This window comes from Embiotoca jacksoni, unplaced genomic scaffold, assembly GCF_022577435.1.
Source record: "Embiotoca jacksoni isolate LCO1_2020_lvr unplaced genomic scaffold, fEmbJac1.0.p SCAF_18, whole genome shotgun sequence".
NCBI classification, from domain to species: domain Eukaryota; kingdom Metazoa; phylum Chordata; class Actinopteri; family Embiotocidae; genus Embiotoca; species Embiotoca jacksoni.
The window spans coordinates 253,234-276,926 of NW_027185318.1; the positions used below are offsets into that span (position 1 = coordinate 253,234).

The 23,693-nt window shown below is 45.8% G+C and overlaps 1 protein-coding gene across 1 annotated transcript; it reads right to left on the minus strand.

Moving 5' to 3' along the window:
- clic4 (chloride intracellular channel 4) lies at positions 1-22,942 on the minus strand. The gene is made up of 6 exons (XM_069151845.1): positions 22,607-22,942; positions 6,444-6,553; positions 4,090-4,215; positions 3,473-3,579; positions 2,307-2,488; positions 1-1,000 (listed from the first exon to the last, which is right to left on the minus strand). The coding sequence occupies exons 1-6, from the start codon at positions 22,673-22,675 to the stop codon at positions 836-838; spliced, it is 759 nt and encodes a 252-aa protein (XP_069007946.1). The 5' UTR covers positions 22,676-22,942; the 3' UTR covers positions 1-835.
- Between the last annotated feature and the right edge of the window lie 751 nt (positions 22,943-23,693).

A 23,693-nucleotide genomic window follows, 5' to 3' on the forward strand; every position in this document is an offset into this window, starting at 1 on the left:
TGGGGGGGGGGGTGTAGAGTGTGTGGGGGTGTGTGGGGGGGGGGGTGCAGAGTGTGTGGGGGGGGTGTAGAGTGTGTGTGTGGGGGGGGGGGGGTGCAGAGTGTGTGGGGGGGGTAGAGTGTGTGTGTGGGAGGGGTGTAGAGTGTGTGTGTGGGGGGGGGGTAGAGTGTGTGGGGGTGTGTGTGTGGGGGGGGGTGCAGAGTGTGTGGGGGGGTGTAGAGTGTGTGTGTGTGTGTGGGGGGGGGTAGAGTGTGTGTGTGTGGGGGGGGGGGGTAGAGTGTGTGTGTGTGGGGGGGGGTAGAGTGTGTGTGTGGGGGGGTGTAGAGTGTGTGTGTGGGGGTGTAGTGTGTGTGGGGGGGTGTAGAGTGTGTGGGGGGGAGTGTAGAGTGTGTGTGGGGGGGGTGTAGAGTGTGTGGGGGGGGAGTGTAGAGTGTGTGTGTGTGGGGGGGGTGTAGAGTGTGGGGGGGTGTAGAGTGTGTGTGGGGGGGGGGGGTGTAGAGTGTGTGTGGGGGGGGGGGTGTAGAGTGTGTGTGTGGGGGGTGTAGAGTGTGTGTGTGTGTGGGGGGTGTAGAGTGTGTGTGTGTGGGGGGGGGTGTAGAGTGTGTGTGTGTGTGGGGGGGGTGTAGAGTGTGTGTGTGGGGGGGGGGTGTAGAGTGTGTGTGTGTGGGGGGGGGTGTAGAGTGTGTGTGTGGGGGGGGGTGTAGAGTGTGTGTGTGGGGGGGGGGTGTAGAGTGTGTGGGGGGAGTCGAAAGTCTGTTGGGGGGTGTAGAGTGTGTGAGAGAGAGAGAGTGTGTGTGTGGGGGGGGGGGGGGGGGGGGGGGTTCACCATAGAGGACTACTTGACCAGCCTCTTGGCCACGTCTGCATAAGCGATCTCGATCTCCTTGTCAGTGGGGCAGGTGTTGGTGAACTCCTCCCGTGTGTAAGCGTTGTTCAGGTACTTCCAGACAGCCGTCATCTCTCTCGGCATGTCGAAGCCGCGGTACTTTTTCGCCACCACCTGGAGGAAAGGAATATTTAACAACTAAGCTATGAAGTTTATTCTGAACTCCCCAGGGGATGAATTCCTTTGCATTAGTTCAGAACTACTTTAATCCAGCAAATATCTTCTGTTAAACAATGTCACATTATCAAAATGTGGGATTAATCATCAGAAAATAAATCTATAATGTCTTCTTTTTTTATATTCCCTGGTTCCACGTTGTTAATTTTGAGGGACTGACACGTTCCTCTTTCTCGGAGAACAGTGAACTACTGTTGGTTGGACGAAGTGAGCTACGTGATGACATCATGCTTTCAGCACAATAAAGGGCGCCTTTATTTTAGAGCTCCAACAATACAAAAAAAATTAAACTGATTAATGAGGTCGCTGAAAATGTATCTGATCAAAATTTTGATAGTTATTCAATCATAAATCAATTATCTTTTGTTTTGTCTTTGTCATGGAAAACTGAATATTTGGGGATTTTGGTCAGTTATTTAGAGAACAACAACATATTTGAGCACATAACTTGGGCTTTGAGAAATTAAGATGGATAACCAATTCATTCAGAAAATATTAATCAAATTAATTTATGACAGATTGTATTAACATCATTGCAACGACAGAAAATGTGGTTGACTTTATTAAATTCAAAGAAACAATACGAGCACGAATATCTCTGGCAGACAGTAAGAACAGCTTCTAACAACATCAACCCTGCACCCCCCACAGGTGTGGACACGTCAGCTGGTACCGACTGACTCGCAGGTACCGTGACCGACTGACTCGCAGGTACCGTGACCGACTGACTCGCAGGTACCGCGACCGACTGACTCGCAGGTACCGCGACCGACTGACTCGCAGGTACCGTGACCGACTGACTCGCAGGTACCGCGACCCGAATGACTCGCAGGTACCGCGACCGACTGACTCGCAGGTACCGCGACCGACTGACTCGCAGGTACCGCGACCGACTGACTCGCAGGTACCGTGACCGACTGACTCGCAGGTACCGTGACCGACTGACTCGCAGGTTACCGCGACCGAATGACTCGCAGGTACCGCGACCGAATGACTCGCAGGTACCGTGACCGACTGACTCGCAGGTACCGCGACCCGACTGACTCGCAGGTACCGTGACCGACTGACTCGCAGGTACCGTGACCGACTGACTCGCAGGTACCGCGACCGACTGACTCGCAGGTACCGCGACCGAATGACTCGCAGGTACCGTGACCGACTGACTCGCAGGTACCCGCGACCGACTGACTCGCAGGTACTGCGAGCCGACTGATGTCCAGTCTAAGTTGTGATAACTTCTCACCTTCACTATGTGCAGTTTGGGCAGCAGGTTACAGTCAGCCAGAGTCATTTCATCTCCATCCAAGAATCTGCGGTCAGAGACCTTCACGTCCTCCAAGCTGTTGTGGTCGATCTCATCGGGCAGCGGCGAGCGAAGATATTCATCCAGCTTCTGCAGTGTCTTCAGCAGCCCACGCTCCAGCGCTGCAGACAGGTGCAAGACATATTTATTTAGCACTAAAAATATCTAAATCAAAGTTTAATTTATTAACAAATGATCTACTGTTTTCCAGAGTTCTTTTACTACAGCTGCTTCACCCATATGATGATCAACCACATGGGGGCAGCATTTCATCAAAAGACATGCAGAATGGGTCCACCAGAAATACAAGCAGCAGAGATGTCTGGAACACCTGCACAATCTTAGATATTTTTAGTATAATAACAGTGGAACACATTTGAGAGGCTTAATAACTACCACTCATTTCAAACAGACTGTACAGGTTTATGCCCCCGTTTCAATCCATCCATCCACAGATCAATCATTAACAATCCATCTCATTGTTAGGAATTCTGATATGAATGTTGAAACAGGGCGACAGTAGTTCAACAGTTGAACGAACTACTTTGGAGAGCTCTTATCATTGAAGCAGCCCTTTAGATTCGGCCTCCGTATTTACATCCATCTCACTATTGTTCAATATTTTTTCAAGGTGGACAATAGCCAACTAAAACATGACAAAACTTTTTTTTTGGTACGATAAACATCTTCCAGGAAACAATTCCACAATTTTTATGCAACGGAATCTTGATGAGAATAGTCAACATATGTTTTATATTGTTCACATTATCTTATCTGTTAAGTGTCTGATACGAACTTTCTGTTACAGGATCGGGGCTCCACAAATAAACAGGAAGGATGAGATTGTAGGCACCAGTTCATTCGGAGTACAGCTGCTGTGTGCTTTTTAGGAAGCTCCATGTGAGACGGGAGCAAAAGGAGGCGAGGAGGCAGCAGAACAAGGTGCTGTGCTCCTGAGTCAGGCCACCGACCAATCAGAGCAGAGCTACCGACGACACCCAGGAATCAGACACAACAGGAAGGTTTCTGGATTTATACTCCTAACCAGTGGGGGTGTGTGTGTGTGTGTGTGTGTGTGTGTGTGTGTGTGTGTGTGTGTAACTTACCCTCATTTCCATCTGGTTTGGAGTTCTTGATGTATGCAGAAAACTTGGCAAATATGTCCATACCAGCTGTGTTTGACTCAGGATGCCTCACACCAAGCTTGATGTACCTGCACACAGCATGAGGTAACACATGCATGAGTGAAAAAGGGAGAGAGATATTTGGCTATATTCTCTATTTTTGTTATTGTTGTCCCCATTAAAAAAAAACGAAGACCAAACTCAACAAAGAGGACCTTTCTATGGTTTCTATGGTTACCTGTTCAGCCAAACAGTGAAGGCTTATTCCTCAAAATAACAACATACAGTTTATTTGTATATGTAAAAATGTGCACATTCTCCATCCTACTGCCATAAATATACACAGGAACAAATGTGTGTTGAAGCGCTGCTAACAAAATGATACCTACGCACTATGCTCCATTTTCTCTTGTGTGCAGCAGACAGGCTGGAAGTCTGTTTTGCAAGTAAAACATTTGTTTAGATTAAAATTGTCAAAAGGCCTCCGCCTCTTATTACATGCTACCAGTGCATTTAATATCGGAGCTCATGACTTTAGTTCCATGTGGTTGGTGAGTAGGTGCTGCAGGTTGTCACCACAGGGATGAGAAAGAACTCACTTGGGTGGGCAGAGAACATCCTCGAGAAACTCCTCGATCTTGTTGACGTCAGTTTTGACGTCGCCATTGAAGGTGATGAAGGGCGGGTGTGTGCCGGGGGCCAGGTTCTGGAGGTCCGCGGGCTTCCTGGGAGACAGAGTGGACAAATGTCAGTGGACTGATGACAGAGGTACCAATACAGGACTGTGAATTTATCAAATAATAGTAACCTTGATTTCCACATATAAGTAAGCAAGGAAATAATGTGATTGAAACAAGTAGCTCAACATTGGTCTGAGATACATCAATAGATTTATGTGTTTGGTTCCAGTAAGTTCAAGTATTTAAAGGTTCTGGTTTTCTACAAGAATTAGAAAACAATGTTTTTTCAAGGGCCACACAGACCTCATCCTTCCCCAGCTAGAGCAGCTGTGTCTTTAACTGTGTGTGTGTGCGTGTGTGTGCGCGTGTGTGTGTGTGTGTCTGTATCTGTGTGTGTGTGTGTGTGTGTGTGTGTGTGTGCGCGTGTGTGTATCTGTGTGTGTGTGTGTGTGTGTGTGTGTGTGTGTCTGTATCTGTGTGTGTGTGTGTGTGTGTGTGTGTGTGTGTGTGTGTGTGTGTCTGTATCTGTGTGTGTGTGTGTGTGTGTGTGTGTGTGTGTGCGCGTGTGTGTATCTGTGTGTGTGTGTGTGTGTGTGTGTGTGTCTGTATCTGTGTGTGTGTGTGTGTGTGTGTGTATCTGTATCTGTGTGTGTGTGTGTGTGTGTGTGTATCTGTGTGTGTGTGTGTGTGTGTGTGTGTGTGTGTGTGTGTGTGTGCGCGTGTGTGTATCTGTGTGTGTGTGTGTGTGTGTGTGTGTGTGCGTGTATCTGTGTGTGTGTGTGTGTGTGTGTGTGTGTGTGTGTGTGTGTGTGTGTGTCTGTATCTGTGTGTGTGTGTGTGTGTGTGTCTGTATCTGTGTGTGTGTGTGTGTGTGTGTGTCTGTATCTGTGTGTGTGTGTGTGTGTGTGTGTGTGTGTGTGTGTGTGTGTGTGTGTGTGTGTGTGTGTGTGTGTGTGTGTGTGTGTGTGTGTTCTCCTCTGTGTGGCCTTCAAACCAGCACATTGTGTAACACATTGTGTACCAGATGTCTGCAGCAGGTTCATGACGCCGACATACAGAAATGAGTAAGTGTTGAATGAGTTTTGTGAACGACTTGTGAAATCCACCGAACACAGAATCTTCAGTCAAAACAACATAAACCAGCTGACGGACTATAAGCCAGCAGACAGTAGAAAACATTTTTAAGGTTAATATGAATATAACTGGCAACAACAGTCGGCTGCAGGTTTTTGTTCAGACGATGCAGAGAATGGCAGCTGAGTTTTGGGACAAACCATTTAAGGGCACAAAAAGGGGAAATGACTTCAAGTCTTTGGCATGTGAAGAGGAAGTGTTACTGTTATGCAGTGATATCACAGAGAAGAGGACACGTAATTACTTTGAGATTCAAAGAAACAAAAATGAACATGACAGCCTTGACCTTTAACCTTGAAGACAACTCATCAACTCAGGAAGCATAAAAAGGGTTAATGTATATAGTGACATCCATGTCCTTCTACAAGTTTAACAACATGAACTGTTCTTCCATTGAAGTACCCAATAAAAGAGACATAAATATGGCAAACACATGCCTGCTTTCACAACAGTCCGTTTATGCCGACTGAAGATTACAGACACGACAGTCATTGACTGAATGAAGCAGGAGGCATCTAGCATTTCCTTCAACACTTTGTTTTGTCTGTTACATCCCCTCTGGAAGGGTAAGCAAGGGAAATATATGCAAATATACCCAAACCAATGCACTCATGTGGAGCGTAGGCATGGATGAAAACCAAAGACTAGTCAAATGGTCATAACTTCCCTCCTTTGAGGGGCATCAGAAGCGTTTATCAGGTCCAGCCTGTTCTCCATGAGGAGACTCCTGGTGAACAACTCGTTGTCTGATAGACAAACAACACTGGAACATTAAAGAGCTTAGAAACCAGACGTCCGTCTGACCGTCGGACATGGCTGAAAATAATCTGGACCATGACTGGTTTAACAAGTGGAAAAAAGATTTAGATGAATCATACAGACAGAAACTGTGGCTTTGAGGTGAAGCGCTTCTGCTACTGGAATCTACGTGAAAGCACATTTCCTGGAAGAAAAATTACCGTCTTCTAATTCCAGTTGTAAAAAACTGAAAAAGGTATGTTGACCACCAAGATCCAGGCAGGAAGTGAGCGGTTGAGGAGAAACGGCCTCCAGAGGCTGCAGGAGGAGGAGACGGGGGAGGTGGAGGAGAGAGGAGGGGGGGCGTGGGGGGTGGAGGGTGGAGGAGGAGCAGGATTTACCTCTTCAGGTCCACGGTGGTGACGTTGAAGACGACTCCTTTGAGCCACAGGATCATGAAGAGCCTCTGGGAGAACGGACAGTTCCCGATGCTCTCGCCATCACAGCCGGCCTTCAACAAACAGAGAAGAGAAGTTCCAGCAACGTTAGATGGGAGGAGACATTTAACACTTCATTACTGCAAAAATAACACACAACCTGACTGGCTGTAACGGTTTCCATCACTCGGCCTGGAGTTCAGGCTGAAATGGAAACGTGGTGACGATGTGAGCAGAGAACACGTCTCAACCATTACGGCCTCGGGTCCATTTCACACAATGAGTCTTTCAAGCTGCATTTAAAAAGACCGAAGTCGGAGGGAAAGAGGGGAGAAGTTTGTCTTAAAGGCTTCAGCACACTTCACCCATGAATCTGAGAGTAACAGGAAACCGACGAGTGATTAAGACTCAGGTGGCCTTTAGTTTCCTCGTTAGCTCGACTGCACAAACACAAAGCTGAGCAGCGGTGCGATGACATCGATGGAGGCGTCCCTCCAACTTAATGACCAACGCTCAGCATTCAGCAACAGACAGAAGACAAGAGGAGGTTTGAGAGGAGATTTGGGCATTAAATCAAAACCAAGTTTGTTTTCAGGAAAGCAGCTCTGCTGACTGGTGCACAGGTGCTCTGATGGTGGTGGGCTTTCACTTCAGGTCCTTGGACAGCTTTTCAGTTGGATGAAGGTCAGGGCAGGATTGAAGGTCAGAGGTCAGGGCAGGATTGAAGGTCAGGGCAGGATTGAAGGTCATGGCTTTGACTCGCCCATCACAAAACATTTTTTTTCTTGAACCATCGGGCACACTTGGTGTCGTCTCGCTGCACAGCCCAGGTTCTCTTTTGGGATTCAGTTTAAGGACAGATGTTCTGCCATTTCCTTTTATAATTCAGGATTCATTGTTCCTTCAAAAACAGCGTTCTGTCCACAACAGGCCCAAACCATGATGCATCATAAATGGAATAAGGTTCTCCATTTTTCTACATTGTGACTGTGGATGAGTCCAAACTCTTCAATGATGGATTTGTTGACAAGCACTCCTCAGAAATCTCCTCCACTCATGCCACGATACACTTAAACATGTTGTGAATCTCAGATTTGGAAAGATTCTCGTTCTGATTCTAAGGTCACCTTCAAATGAGCTGCTAATCCTGGAGCCTTACAAATGTAATATTGGATCATTTTTATCAATAAATAAACAACCAAGTATAGTAGTTGTACCTCATTTGTTGAATTGGGTCACCTTTCTACTTTTTAGACTGACTTAGAAAATGGGATGAAGTTTTAGAACATATTGATGCAGCACCACCGAAGCCTGTTGAGGTTCTCCTCTACTCACAAGCACAGGCATGGAGGTCATTACAGTACGAGAGCTGTAGACACGTCTTCTGTCCGTGTTCCTGTAGCTGAAAGGTTGAACGTTGTTCCTTTTGTTTCTGCTCGTCACCCGTTCACTTCTGCTTTAGTTCTTCTTTTCACTCTTTTTAGAAACTACAAAGATGAGGCGAAGTGTGTCCATGTGAACAATGCAAAATACCTACAACTGTGTTTTTCAACAAACACTTACATTCCCCACAGATTTAAAAAAAATTGTTGAATAAAAAAAGATTCCAATTGGTTTAATGGAAATAATTTAATTTAATAATAAATAATTAATTTCAGAGCTGCAGGTTGTTCTGTCCTCAACAGAGCGTTTTGTTTTCAGGGGTCAGTCAGTCCAGCAGCTCGTTGCTGGTGGACAGACGGCTGCTGTTGTCCTCTGCATGGTGCCGGTAGGATCTGCCTGCTGCTCTCATTGTACCGACACCATCCTCTCCCGCTCCTTCTCCCTCTCAATTCATTATTGGAAAAGCTTGGATTAGATCTCTGTCATTGGCAAATGAAAGTCGCCTTTTCACATTACATGATTCAATTCCAAAATAAAGCTCTCGCCCTGAAGTCTTTTTTTTTTTTTTTTTTTTTTGGGGGGGGGGGGGGGGGGGGGGAGAGAGAGACCACGGCCAACACGACACTGCAGCGACGAGGATCAGCTGATCCTCCGGGGATCAGAAAGACATCTATGGGATTATTACTCATTTCCCCCACAGAGCGACACTTACAGAGAACCATTCAATTCTGGATCAAGGGTGGTAACACAGCACAGCAACTGTTTCCATGGCAATGGCCAGACCATCTGACATGGAAAGCAGAGCACAGTGTGGAGGAATAAACAATTGCCAGGTAATGTCTGAGGTAAGCCTTCTTTTGGCGGTGATAAAAACATAAATGACAGAATGTTATTTCTAAATCTTAAAAAAAAAAAAAGTTTACTGTTCTTAAACTGGGTTCGTCTGATTCTGTCTCTGCGAGAAGAAACCATCCCACCGTTTCATTCCTCAGAACCACCACAGAGCTCCGGACCTCAGCAGTCTGCAGCAGGCCGACAGCACAGAGAGAAAGATATTACAGGAAGTAATGAGGAAATTAGAGCTCCCGTGTAGTCCTAACCGACATGAAGAAGAACAAGTGGTAATAGATGCCTTAAGAGGGAGGAAAAGGAGAGGCAGAGTGCACCTGGCTCCTTCTTCTTCTTCTTCTTCTCCTTCTCCTCCTCCTCCTCCTCCTCCTCCTCCTCCTCCCTCTTCCCTCCTCCCGGGCCCCTCTGCAAAGTCAGAGGGAGGTTGGTCATTTATAGAGGAGGAAGAAACTATTCCAAGAATGTCCTGTTACTCCCACCGAAGAGGCTGCTTTGTTTAGTTTACGTGATGATGCTGCGTTTCCGCTGTAAATTTAAGGAACAGCTGTCCTACATTTTACCAACAGACTGAAGTGAGGTGATGAAATTGTGCAGAATATATTCTGGAGTTGTCAGAAGTTATCAGATTATTGGAACAATATTTTTCAGGCCTTTTCATTTTTTTTGAGAAAACAACAACAAAATAACTAATGCTCGAGACCCTACAGGTGGTTGTAGGAATTACAGAAGCGGAATGATATATTCAGGTTTTGGAGCAACATATGCTGCCATCCAGACAACGTCTCTTTCAGGGAAGGTCTTGTTTATTTCAGCAGAACAACGTCCAACCACATTCTGCACGTATTCCAACAGCATGGTTCTCTAGTAGAAGAGTCCGCTGATAAACTGGCCTCCTGCAGTCCAGACCTGTCAATCACTGAAAACATCTGGAGCATCAGGACATGGATTTTTATATTAAGTCTGAGGACGAGAATAAGTTGGAAGAGTTTTAGGGTCCGCTTTTTCAAACTGTCCTCTTTCACTTAACTAACAGTTTCCAGAGAGCTTCTATTTTAGTGACATTCAGAAAAGATCTTCTGGAGAACTTCCATAAAGCAACAACACAAAGCACTTTTTGTTTGTGGAGTTTTAGGCACGTCATCAGTTAGCCAGGGGGAAACACACACACACACACACACACACACACACACACACACACACACACACACACACACCAATAAAACTAATTATTTCAGAGCAGGCCCTTATAAGGCAAATTACACCAGTTGAAAAAGATGCATATTTTTCCATGAAGTAAACCGTGTCATTTCCAAAACAAACATCATTCACGGAGACGCCCAGCAGGAGGAGGAAGTACTCAGTTTGTAGGTTGCTGTTTTTCCTCCCGTGTCAAAAATGACTCCCATTTTTCAGATGGTTACATCATCTTTTACCCAGATTCATACAGATTTGCTCCTGCTGAGTCGGCTACAACAACGTGTGGAGCAGCAACAGTTGACGGCTGCTAACAGGCTGTCAGGCTTTATTTAGGCTCCGTGGACGCTAAAGCAACAGATGCTTGTTTCTCTGATGTTGAGCACACACAGCTGCCCTGCGGAGTCACATGTTGTCTCAGGGTTAGTGTCCCGGGCAGCGAGGCCCAGCAGCAGTACAATGACACTCAGTCAACCAGGGACACCATGTCTTCTCCAGCAAAGTGAGGTCATAGCTTTATCACTTCCTGTCTGACTTTGCTCATGGAGCCACTGATGTAAGGACCAAACATCTGAGCAGTGATGAACATGATTTGCGGCCTTACAAATAATTGTGAACATTATATAACCATGTATGCAGTAGAAGGTATGTGTACTTTTAAGAGACACACAAGGTATCCTATTAAAGTCCAGTCCCACAATATTTTACAAGCAGGCACATAAAACACAAAGCTGTTTAACATTTAACCGGATCGTTCTCATCCATATCTGAGAAAGACCACAAAGTTTTATCACAGTGACAATGACTCCTGTTCATGTGGGCTCGGCCCTCCCAGTCTCTGCTCAGCCTAATTTTAGTGCTTCACCCTCCCCAACACACTTCATATTCTAAATTGGTTGTGCTGCTCAGCAAGTTCAAGCCACACTTGACCGAATAAGGAACGGTGGACGCAGCAGGCGCTGCAGCTTTCCTCCTCCTGCTTTGACGCATGGCAGGAATGTCCATTTGAGAGTGGGCGGCCATGGAAACGTCATGGCAACGCCTCTCCCTGTTTGCTGGACAAGTACAGAAGCTGGGCTGGAGTTAAAACTGTGACTGGGCTGACGTGGTTTGTCATCTTATGGTGGTATTGGTTGACTTTGCAGAATGCAGAATGTAACGCGGTCAGTATTAATTTGAGCTCAGACGTCCGCTTCAGCTGGAGAACAGCTCGGCACTCAAACCCAACCGCTGCTGTGTTTTTAAGGCTCGACATTTTAAGTTTATAATATCTGATCATTTACTGTACTGATTGTCACTTTTTAAATATAATTACATAACCTATAGAGCAAGGACATTATGAGATAGGTTTACCGTATTTTTCGGACTATAAGGCGCACTTAAAATCCTTAAATTTTCTCAAAAATTGACAGTGCGCCTTATAATCCAGCGCGCCTTATGTATGGTTACTTGTGCTTATTGATCGATTTTATGTCGTACAATGCGCTCAAACATCTGTCGAAATGTGTAAGTACGACTTTGGTAAGCAACGAAGCCGCTCCGCTCAGTGGATATTCGGAGCATTACGGTACGCCGGGTCACCACCTGATCGGCCCGTAACAGGAATGTAATGTCTGAACTAAAAGTGCATTCATGGAAGGAGTATGCGTTAACTACAATAAACCAGTCAGAGAACAGTATTTAGTACGCTTACCCCCTCCACCTGTTATACGTAATACTTACTGTGCTTCAACATTATATCACAGGACATTTGTGTGTACATAAAAGGACTCCAAAAATGGCACCTATAAAGAGGCATGCTTACGAAGCTGGTTTCAAACTCCAAGCAATTATCTACGCAGCAGAACATGAGAATAGAGCCGCAAAGAATTCAACATCAATGGATCAATGGTACGGAAGTGGAGGAAGCAAGAAAATGAAATGCACCAAGTAAAGAAGACCAAACAGAGCTTCCTCGGGAACAAAGCGAGATGGCCACAGTTGTTTTGCTTCATGAGCCTTATAATCCGGTGCGCCTTATAGTCCGAAAAATACAGTAATTAATAGCTACAAATAACTTTTACAGTATAATGTTAATAGAAATATTAATGCATGGAATAATGTGCTTCCCGTTTCTTTTACTTTAATGGTATAAATTTCAGACAGCAAAATGCAATATTAAAAAAAAAGTGCATCTTTCTGTAAGTCTGTTCATGGTATACAAATAAAACCATTTCAAGCAGACATACGGTGCTCCACGTGTTGAAAGGTAAAAACAGGGAAACAGAATCCAGACTAACAATAAGTAGATCTTTTTGAATCATCATAAAACAGATCTTTCGTCTTTGCATCCCACCAAGATAGCATTAATTATAATACGGTAATTTACCACAACAGAACGATTACACATCACACTTGTCATTTGTGGCCCGTTTGAGTACAACTCGATTGATCTAGAGACACTAAGGAGACTTAGTCATGATACAACATGACCTTGTTTATAAGTGGATCCAAACATTGGCCGTCTTCAGAAGTCTGTTGTGAAAATTGTTAGCTTGTCTTGAAGGGACGAAGTTTAGAGCACAGATTCAGTGTTCAAGGACGGCTGCCATTAACTGTTCATCCAACATGTGCACCAAAGGGTTTGTTGCCTGTTTGTGACACAATCTCCTGGTGGAGTTCACAGAAAAGCTCCTTTCCTTCGCTGTTCATCCAACATTGTTCCTGACCAGCGAGACCATGTGTTCTGCCAACATGTCAGCAAGCAGCAGACAGAAAGGTGATGTAGCTGCAAGTTGAGCAGATGTAATGTACTATGTTCATGTTTCAGATCATCACTGGGACTAATAAATCCTTTAAATTGAGACAATGTTTTGAAAAGTCCGTTGACTTGTAGTACGTCTCCAAACCCGAGAGCTTCTCCCACAAACGACCTTCCTCCTCCGCTGCTCTCAGCAAACCGTCACTCAACCAGACATTGTTGGACACGCTGCGCTTTAATAAATCGCCATCTATTCTGTACCGAGAGATCAGCTGATCACAGTAGAAATATTTAGTGTTCATGAGATGCTTAATGGGATGAAAAACAACAAAAAAGCTTTCTGATACACCCAAAAAATGTACAGTCTTATCTTTAATCTGTTTTGTGAAATATCAGGCAGTTTTGAATCTTTGGAAAGCCTGGAAAATATATTCAAAAATGAAACAATCTCAAAGGTTTACAGGTTAAAGCTAGTAATGAGAAGACTTACTGCTTTATTTCAAAAGATTCACAAGCCACAAAGTTCCCCAAAATGCCTTATGAGGCAACAAATACAGACGTTCAGTCTTTGGTGGGACAAAAACATCTGATGACATAATGTTGAGCATTTTAGAGACAAAGTGAATTATCTGCAATCAGCAGATTATATCCATCAGGGTCACATGGGGCGGAGCCTATATCAGCTGACTTGGGGCAAGGCGGGGTCCACCCTGCAGGTCGCCAGTCCATCACAGGGCCAACACACAGACACACAACCATTCACACACACAGACACACAACCATTCACACACACAGACACACAACCATTCACACACACAGACACACAACCATTCACACACACAGACACACAACCATTCACACACACGTGTTTGGGAGAATACAGTGAAATGAAGGAGGCGGGCCTTGTGTTGGATTTATTGTGTTGGATTTATTGTGTGTTGGATTTATTGTGTTGGATTTATTGTGTGTTGGATTTATTGTGTTGGATTTATTGTGTGTTGGATTTATTGTGTTGGATTTATTGTGTGTTGGATTTATTGTGTTGGATTTATTGTGTGTTGGATTTATTGTGTTGGATTTATTGTGTGTTGGATTTATTGTGTGTTGGATTTATTGTGTGTTGGATTTATTGTGTTGGATTTATTGTGTTGGATTTATTGTGTGTTGGATTTATTGTGTTGGATTTATTGTGTTGGATTTATTGTGTGTTGGATTTATTGTGTTGGATTTATTGTGTTGGATTTATTGTGTGTTGGATTTATTGTGTGTTGGATTTATTGTGTGTTGGATTTATTGTGTGTTGGATTTATTGTGTTGGATTTATTGTGTGTTGGATTTATTGTGTTGGATTTATTGTGTTGGATTTATTGTGTGTTGGATTTATTGTGTGTTGGATTTATTGTGTTGGATTTATTGTGTGTTGGATTTATTGTGTGTTGGATTTATTGTGTGTTGGATTTATTGTGTGTTGGATTTATTGTGTTGGATTTATTGTGTGTTGGATTTATTGTGTTGGATTTATTGTGTGTTGGATTTATTGTGTTGGTTGTTTCCTGTTTGGTTCCAGAGTTGTGTTGAATCTCCACGAAGTACCTGAACATGTTCAACTCCTGTTTACAGTTCATGGATCCAGAACTTGATCCCAACATCAGGATTTTCTGGAGATGTCACGCAGCAACGTGCATCAAAGCTTCCAGAAGAAGCTCCTCCCCTCGGACTCCATAGTTAAACTCAGGAAGTACGGACAGATAAATGTGAATCTCAAATTAATGTCAATAAATTAAGTTAATAAATATCTAGTATGAAGTCCTGAGAGTCGGCTGTCAGCCTGCTGCTAACCGACGGCCGAGCTGTTCATTTATTTCTGCACATTTGTGAACGGACCTCAATGCGGTTGGGTTTTATTTTTTACTGATGTTGACGGTTGAGGGTGTTTTTGGTACCGGTGAAGCAGCCAGCGTTAGCTAGTCCTGTTGGTCGCAGCCAGCTCGTTAGCAGGGACTTACCAGGGCGTTAGCAGGGAGTTAGCAGGGCGTTAGCAGGGAGTTAGCAGGAAGTTAGCAGGGAGTTAGCAGGCCGTTAGCAGGGCGTTAGCAGGCCGTTAGCAGGGCGTTAGCAGGGAGTTAGCAGGCCGTTAGCAGGCCGTTAGCAGGCCGTTAGCAGGGCGTTAGCAGGGCGTTAGCAGGGAGTTAGCAGGGAGTTAGCAGGGCGTTAGCAGGGAGTTAGCAGGGAGTTAGCAGGGAGTTAGCAGGGCGTTAGCAGGCCGTTAGCGGGGAGTTAGCGGGGCGTTAGCAGGCCGTTAGCAGGCCGTTAGCAGGGCGTTAGCAGGGAGTTAGCAGGCAGTTAGCAGGGAGTTAGCAGGGAGTTAGCAGGGCGTTAGCAGGGAGTTAGCAGGGCGTTAGCAGGCCGTTAGCAGGCCGTTAGCAGGGCGTTAGCAGGGCGTTAGCAGGCAGTTAGCAGGGAGTTAGCAGGGAGTTAGCAGGGCGTTAGCAGGGAGTTAGCAGGGCGTTAGCAGGCCGTTAGCAGGGAGTTAGCAGGGCGTTAGCAGGGAGTTAGCAGGGAGTTAGCAGGGAGTTAGCAGGGCGTTAGCAGGCCGTTAGCGGGGAGTTAGCGGGGCGTTAGCAGGCCGTTAGCAGGCCGTTAGCAGGCCGTTAGCAGGGAGTTAGCAGGTCGTTAGCGGTACTCATCACGTCGGACTTGGCCGGGCTGGTTCTGCCTTTAGAGTGAAGTTGGTCACAAAGAGTAGCAGAACAAAACTGGACTTTCCCGCACGTTTCTTTTTTAGAGGATAATCTTCACATTCTGGATTATTGAGGTCTTTTTTTTATCAGTGTTTTAAGTGTTGTTGCTCTTTCAGCTGCAGACTGACGTCAGACGTCCATCAAACCTCCGCTGGGCTCCAGTTGTGGTGAAAACGACTGGATTAGAGGCATCTCCATTGTTGTTTAACAAGTGCTCGGCTCCATTAGGATGTACTTCCGTATATTAAATATCAGAAATCAAATGATGTTAAATCCAGCGCAGTGCATGCAGCGATGTGATTGGCTGGTTGGTTTTGGAGTAACGAATGTCTCGTGTGTGTCAGTTGGCCTCTAAATTAAAAAAAAGATTTCTTGTCGTTTGAGACAATCGGAGTCCAAAATCTGACTGCTCTCTATCACTCGGGGTGGAAAAATAATGTGAATATTTGAAAGATGTCTCATATGTTGTTAAAACCATGGCGGAGCGGCAGCTTTAAGGTCTGCACGTCGTCCTCAGCGCTCCATCACTTAAATCAAAGGAAGGAACAACAGCTGATGTCCATGTTCAGTTTTGCTAAAAGCAAAAACCTTTTAATTCAATGATCTTTATTCATAGGTGATCAGAGAGGAGCATTACATTTAATTTGGATTCTTAATGCTGATGCGAACCTCACCAGTCAACTGTTACAGGACAGTTTCAAGATTTTTTTTTTGGTCTGTGCACACTTTTGTCACTGCTACTGGCAATTCGTATCAAAAACCTTGCTGTGTCTTTGTTTTGATCTTTCAGGAAGACAGCGAGATTAAAGGGCTGTGATCCACCACAACAAAGAGCTGGAGGACCTGCTGCCAGAAGACACGGCATGTTCAAAAGTAGGTGGTGCTTTTGCCACATTTTCAAAAGTAAATTTGTTTTAAGATTTTGTTATAAGCAAGCATATCTTTAACAACATTATTTTCCTTTCAACAGGACATGACTGCGGTCGACACTAAGTGCCATAGAGGGAACAGCAGTTGGGACCTCCGTCACCAGAGACACCAGGCAGTGACGGTTCTGCTGTGGGAGTCATCCGATGGTGTGGTGATGCTTCAGGATCTGGAGAACGGGGCGTTACAACTGGCGTTACAATCGGCCAACTGGACTTTTGTATGCCTTATAAAGGAGGTATCTGTCTGAAGTAATAACGGAGTTGCATGTAACTGAACTGTCAAGGCCCAATGCCTGACCCCAAATACAGCTCACTGTTGTGTTTGGCTCACTGAGCCCAGAGCAGTTATTGTAGCTCTTTATTCCTGACTGACAGGTGGAGCTGCTCCTTTACTCCTGACTGACAGGTGGAGCTGCTCCTTTACTCCTGACTGACAGGTGGAGCTGCTCCTTTACTCCTGACTGACAGGTGGAGCTGCTCCACCAGTGAAGGAGTAACTGATGCTTGTAACTCTTGTCCCATTGTGACGGTCTAAAACACGGTTCTTTGTGCATCAAAGTTCTAATTAAAGGAAGTAGAGAAGAAATAAATTGACCAAACTGTTCCGCTTAAATGATCAAAGAGGTTCATTTATTTCATTCAATCAAGTTTCAATAACTTTGTACCAACACAAAGTACTTGTGTTGATGGATCATAAATACTTTGTGTTGATTTAACACAATTCTGTAAGTTGCAACCAAAGCAAACGTCTTGTGTGCAACTAACGTCCACTATTGAATGAAATAAATCCAACGCATGAGCATGCAAACTCCTCCCAGAAAGACCCCCGCTGACCCCCAGGTTTGAACCCACAACCTTTTCTCTGAGGTGACAGTGCTAACCTCTGCACCATCATGCTGCCACATCAACTGGTTATAGAAAAAAAAATCATCATTGTCAATTACACCCCCAGCAAATATTTTTTTAATTGTAATTCCAATATGGGTAACCTGGAATAATGACAAAACAAAACTAAGGAATACAGGAATATTTTTTTGCAAGAGATGGCAATCTTTTTCTTCTAATATTTATGTTCTAAACACAAGAACCCTTAAAAAAAAATGGTCTTAAGTGTGTGAAGTTGTAATGAAATCTGGCAACCTTATGATTTAAATCAGAAAAAGACTGCAAATTCAACCAGGAATCTGAGGCCACCTGTCGGCACTTCATACTGAAGGCAAGTGGCAGATTTTGGCCAAAGAAGCATTAAGGTTTGGCTCCATGTCCCAGTGACTCAGGCTGGACTGACCATTAGAAACTGGATGAGTGTACTGAGGACTCAGATTCTGCTGGAACATGGAAATGTTCTGACTCAAGCTTCAGTCAGAGGAAACCTTTAGACCTCCAGTAACATATAAGCCTACTGCGCTGGAGCACAGAACCACGATCCAGGAACCACTGCATGATGTGGAAAGCTGGAGGCTGACTTCTTAAGGGGGGGGTTACTGCATTACATGGAAATAATCCAAACAGGATGTTCGGGATTCTCAAGACAGCAGGTAAGTGATGAGGAAACACAAGATTGTGTTACGATGACCCAGGTTATATTCTACAGACAAGAACATAACTTAATATATGTCCAATAAAAATGCAAAGAGTGACTGGAAAGCTGCTCTTCAAATTGGTGTCATGACAAAGTTCCAGATCAGCAACACAGAAGAAGCAGTTCTGTACAGCAGCAAGCAGACATCCGTCTCTGTCCCCAGTCAGCATGGCTGCATACGCAGGGAAATAAAATGCTCCATAGATTGTCATGAAAATAAATAAGCAGCAGTCCGTTACCTTGAATACCATCAGGGGAAAAGATGAACCATTATTAAACATGAAAATGGTGCCTGAAATGCAGGAAGTTTAAAGTCATATATTATAACCTTCATCCTCCTCTCGGTCAGCTGATCATCGCCACACTTTGACTCGCATGGCATTTCATGCAAAAGCATTGCTGGAAAAGGTCATTTTGTTTCCATAAAAACAGCCGATCACAAGGCAGGTCTGATTATCACGTTCCTGACAGCACAACACGACACAAGCGGTTCTTCACGAGGCCTTTTGAATACACGGCAAAGCACGGCGTCCGCCGGCCGACCAGCGGCTCTCAGAGCCTGGACCACAACAATGGAGGGAAAGTGGGCGGTTGTGTGTCAGACATGATTTGCTCCTCCAGAGTGGACGGAAACGTTTCATCCTGACCAACCAACAGCAGCGCTGCAGACTTCCTCCTGTTTCCATGAGACTGAAGGACACGCAAACACAGACTGAAAGCACTAGAACCTGTTTACTGGCTGTGGAAGGCTGAAGGCAGCAGTCATGTGACCCTGACATGGGCTCCTATCACAAGTACAGATAAAGACTCGCTTCACTTATCTATGTTCTATTTAATGTCCTGTGGTGGAGAATAACCTCCTGGGATATCGGTCCCAAATGAACTCAGGGAAGCTTAGAAAGGCTTTAAATAACAATGAAAACATATAGTGTGAAGATAATTATACACATAAAACAACAATGAATCTTCTTCACCAACCTGGAGAAGAAACACGAGACAACCACACTACTGAAATCAGGTAGAGTTGTAGTCATTGGGAGTAATATTTGATAATGACATAAAATGTAGTGTTTATTACCACTTTGTCAAGTTCCACAGACGTGTGGAGCAGAAACATTTCTAATCTGATGAGGTCAAAGGTCGATCCTCCTTCTCACAAAGTCTTTATATCATACACCCTCAGCAATGAGCACAATGTTGAGCTTTCACTTGGCGCTATGACAACGGTTGCTACGAACACAGCTGGTAACCAGAGGACCGATGAGCCGGCAGTCAGCTGCTCTAACGGGGAACAATGACATCATGTCACATCTATTCAGATACACTTTGATATGAGGCAGCGCAACAGATCACAGATCAGTGGAGAGCAGTTTGTTATCAGCTGTTCCCAGAGGCCCCGCCCACTCACTAGTACACAACAGAGGCCACACCCACTCACTGATACACAACACAGAGACCACACCCACTCACTGATACACAACAGAGGCCACACCCACTCACTGATACACAACACAGAGGCCACACCCACTCACTGATACACAGCACAGAGGCCACACCCACTCACTGATACACAACACAGAGGCCACACCCACTCACTGATACACAACACAGAGGCCCCACCCACTCACTGATACACAACACAGAGGCCACACCCACTCACTGATACACAACACAGAGGCCACACCCACTCACTGATACACAACAGAGGCCCCACCCACTCACTGATACACAACACAGAGGCCCCACCCACTCACTGATACACAACACAGAGGCCCCACCCACTCACTGATACACAACACAGAGGCCCCACCCGCTCACTGATACACAACACAGAGGCCACACCCGCTCACTGATACACAACACAGAGGCCACACCCGCTCACTGATACACAACACAGAGGCCCCACCCACTCACTGATACACAACAGAGGCCCCACCCACTCACTGATACACAACAGAGGCCCCACCCACTCACTGATACACAACACAGAGGCCCCACCCACTCACTGATACACAACACAGAGGCCCCACCCACTCACTGATACACAACACAGAGGCCCCACCCACTCACTGATACACAACACAGAGGCCCCACCCACTCACTGATACACAACACAGAGGCCACACCCACTCACTGATACACAACACAGAGGCCCCACCCACTCACTGATACACAACACAGAGGCCACACCCACTCACTGATACACAACACAGAGGCCACACCCACTCACTGATACACAACAGAGGCCCCACCCACTCACTGATACACAACAGAGGCCCCACCCACTCACTGATACACAACACAGAGGCCCCACCCACTCACTGATACACAACACAGAGGCCCCACCCACTCACTGATACACAACACAGAGGCCACACCCGCTCACTGATACACAACACAGAGGCCACACCCGCTCACTGATACACAACACAGAGGCCACACCCACTCACTGATACACAACAGAGGCCCCACCCACTCACTGATACACAACAGAGGCCCCACCCACTCACTGATACACAACACAGAGGCCCCACCCACTCACTGATACACAACACAGAGGCCCCACCCACTCACTGATACACAACACAGAGGCCCCACCCACTCACTGATACACAACACAGAGGCCCCACCCACTCACTGATACACAACACAGAGGCCCCACCCACTCACTGATACACAACACAGAGGCCCAATTCAGTCATGAGACTCTGGAAACCTGTTGTCTCCATGACAGGTTAATGCTGCACAGTGAGAACAACAGCATTATATATATATATACACACACACACACACACACACACACACACACACACACACACACACACACACACACCTCTAACTGTCATATATGGCATTTATAAATGTTTTTAGAGGTGCAGCCATCACCATTATACTCTTTACTACCCCCCTCTCTTCCCCCTCCCCAACCGCCTCCTCCCTCTCCACCTCCTCCCCCTTGCCCCGCACCGCCTCCTCCCTCTCCACCTCCTCCCCCTTGCCCCGCACCGCCTCCTCCCTCTCCACCTCCTCCCCCTTGCCCCGCACCGCCTCCTCCCTCTCCACCTCCTTCCCCTTGCCCCGCACCGCCTCCTCCCTCTCCACCTCCTCCCCCTTGCCCCGCACCGCCTCCTCCCTCTCCACCTCCTCCCCCTTGCCCCGCACCGCCTCCTCCCTCTCCACCTCCTCCCCCTTGCCCCGCACCGCCTCCTCCCTCTCCACCTCCTTCCCCTTGCCCCGCACCGCCTCCTCCCTCTCCACCTCCTCCCCCTTGCCCCGCACCGCCTCCTCCCTCTCCACCTCCTCCCCCTTGCCCCGCACCGCCTCCTCCCTCTCCACCTTCTTCCCCTTGCCCCGCACCGCCTCCTCCCCCTACCCCCTTTTCTCCTACAGAGTTTTCCCGCCCTGAAAAGGAACAGGCTGAAGAAAGACAACATGGCGGCGCCTCCCCCCACCGTCATCACGCTCTCCTGAGGCAGACATGCAGTAGAGTTTGTAGGAAGGCAGTTGTAGAACTGATAACATCAAATATACCAAGATCCTCCATCGAGCAGCTGAAACATCACCCCGACTGAATGTGACCAACTTCCCAGTAAACAACACCAACAGTGATGCAGCCTTCAACAACTGGATCACTACTGATGACATGTGAATGCACCACACTGGCAGCGCTGGTACAACTTATATATACATATATATATATATATATATATATATATATATATATATATATATATATATATATATATATATATATATATATATATACATATACATATATATATATATATATATAAAACAGGTAAGTACATCTCTACAGCCTCACGCTGCTCTTCCTCCACAGATCTGTGGCGGCCGACTGGAGGAAGACAAGCGGACCCAAACATCAACTGTAGATTCAAATGACTCATTTCAGATTCAGTATCAATGAACTGCTGGATCAGAAGCTCGTTCAACATAATTGATCCCTTTGGGACATTATATGTTTTTTACTCAACTTCCAGGCATGGAGATGCAGCAGATCATTCTCTCATGACCACAACAAGGTTTGGTTAACGGATGAGTGTTCAGCTTCCAGCTGGAGGGCTGGTCTTCCCCACGATGGGAAGATCCCTCTGCTGCAGGCTTCAGGGCCTTAAAGGCAGCGAGGGTTTGGATCTCAAACCTAAAGATTAAACTCAATAAGACAAGAAAGCATCTTCTTGGGTTTCTGTAAGTGAACCAACTTATAGATAGCATCGTTCCACCAAACAAAAACATACTTTGTGAGAAGCAACGTGTCATCAGATGGGAGTGTTGTGTTCAGGAACACCATCAGATGGAAGTGTTGTGTTCAGGAACAGCATCAGATGGAAGTGTTGTGTTCAGGAACACCATCAGATGGAAGTGTTGTGTTCAGGAACAGCATCAGATGGAAGTGTTGTGTTCAGGAACAGCATCAGATGGAAGTGTTGTGTTCAGGAACACCATCAGATGGAAGTGTTGTGTTCAGGAACACCATCAGATGGAAGTGTTGTGTTCAGGAACAGCATCAGATGGAAGTGTTGTGTTCAGGAACACCATCAGATGGAAGTGTTGTGTTCAGGAACAGCATCAGATGGAAGTGTTGTGTTCAGGAACACCATCAGATGGAAGTGTTGTGTTCAGGAACAGCATCAGATGGAAGTGTTGTGTTCAGGAACTGCTCCTGGCGACATGTGCTGCGGTCTTACCTTCACAAACAGCTCGATGACCGGATCATTATCCGCCTTCACTCCGTTCTGTGGCACCGACAGCGACATCGTGGCCGTTTCTCTGAAGTTCTTCTAACAAAGATGACTTTTTTCTGGCTACCACGCCCGACTCCGCTCGGTCCTTCTCCGCCACCCTTTTTTCTTTCCGCACTGAAGCCCAGGAGCCGCTTTTGTTCCCGGGAGGCAGCTGGAAGCACACGGCGGGTTGGAGACCAGAGTCCAGACGGTACCGACGTTGCTGCAGAACTTAAAGCTAGCACGGCTACAGAAGCATGGCCGAGGCGCGAGGCTCTTCAACGGGCTGACCGGTGATGAGGAGGGGGTGGAGGGTGGGGGGTGGGGGGGACGCTGGGAAGAAGCGACGGGAATATTTAAAGCCGTGACGTCATCAGCAGCGCAAACATCCAGAAAGTGGGCGTGTCCAAGTAGGGAGTCTTCTGGACTCAGTAAAAATGCTCTGAAGTCGGTATTCCTGGATTAGACCCGTTTATGGTTTTATAAGAAGTAGAACGGACAACGACATATCCCGTTTACCAAAGAAAATATTCACATTAGAGAACCTGGAAACATAGAATGTAAAAAATTTAAATGACTAAATGAATTATCGATTCTCAGAATAGTTCTACTTTTCTATCAACTAATCATTAAAGCAGTTATTGAGTCTCCTTTTGGAGCATCTTTAACATCGTAGTCTTGTTCCAATACAGTGCTTTGTTCAAAAATTTGATTTGCTGTATGTCATTAAATTATGCAGCCATCAAAAGCAAATTTATAAATAGATTTATTTTTACCCATGTAAAAGAAAAAGTAATTGGTGTTTCCCAATTATGTGTTGCTAGTCTGTAACAGAAGATGCAGTAATGATCTTTTTGGCTCCACAAGAACACATTTTGATCGGCTGCTTTATGTGATATATCTTGTCAGTGGAGGTTGTCTTTGCCTATTCAGAACTTAAACAACTAAGCAAGTGTGTGTGATAACCTACATCTAAGTCCATATTTTTTGAAATATGTTTTACCAATGAATTTCTTCCGTTGCATTCATCTGAACTTGTATCCTGTTCAGA

What these genes read in the sequence shown, in the direction of transcription:
- clic4 (XM_069151845.1), bottom strand. Translation starts at nt 22,675, where the DNA reads ATGTCGCTGTCGGTGCCACAGAACGGAGTGAAGGCGGATAATGATCCG. An exon ending in TCATCGAGCTGTTTGTGAAG is followed by an intron (nt 6,554 to 22,606) that starts GTAAGACCGCAG and finishes TGTTTGTTGAAG; the next exon opens with GCCGGCTGTGATGGCGAGAG. An exon ending in ACCACCGTGGACCTGAAGAG is followed by an intron (nt 4,216 to 6,443) that starts GTAAATCCTGCT and finishes TCTGTCTCCCAG; the next exon opens with GAAGCCCGCGGACCTCCAGA.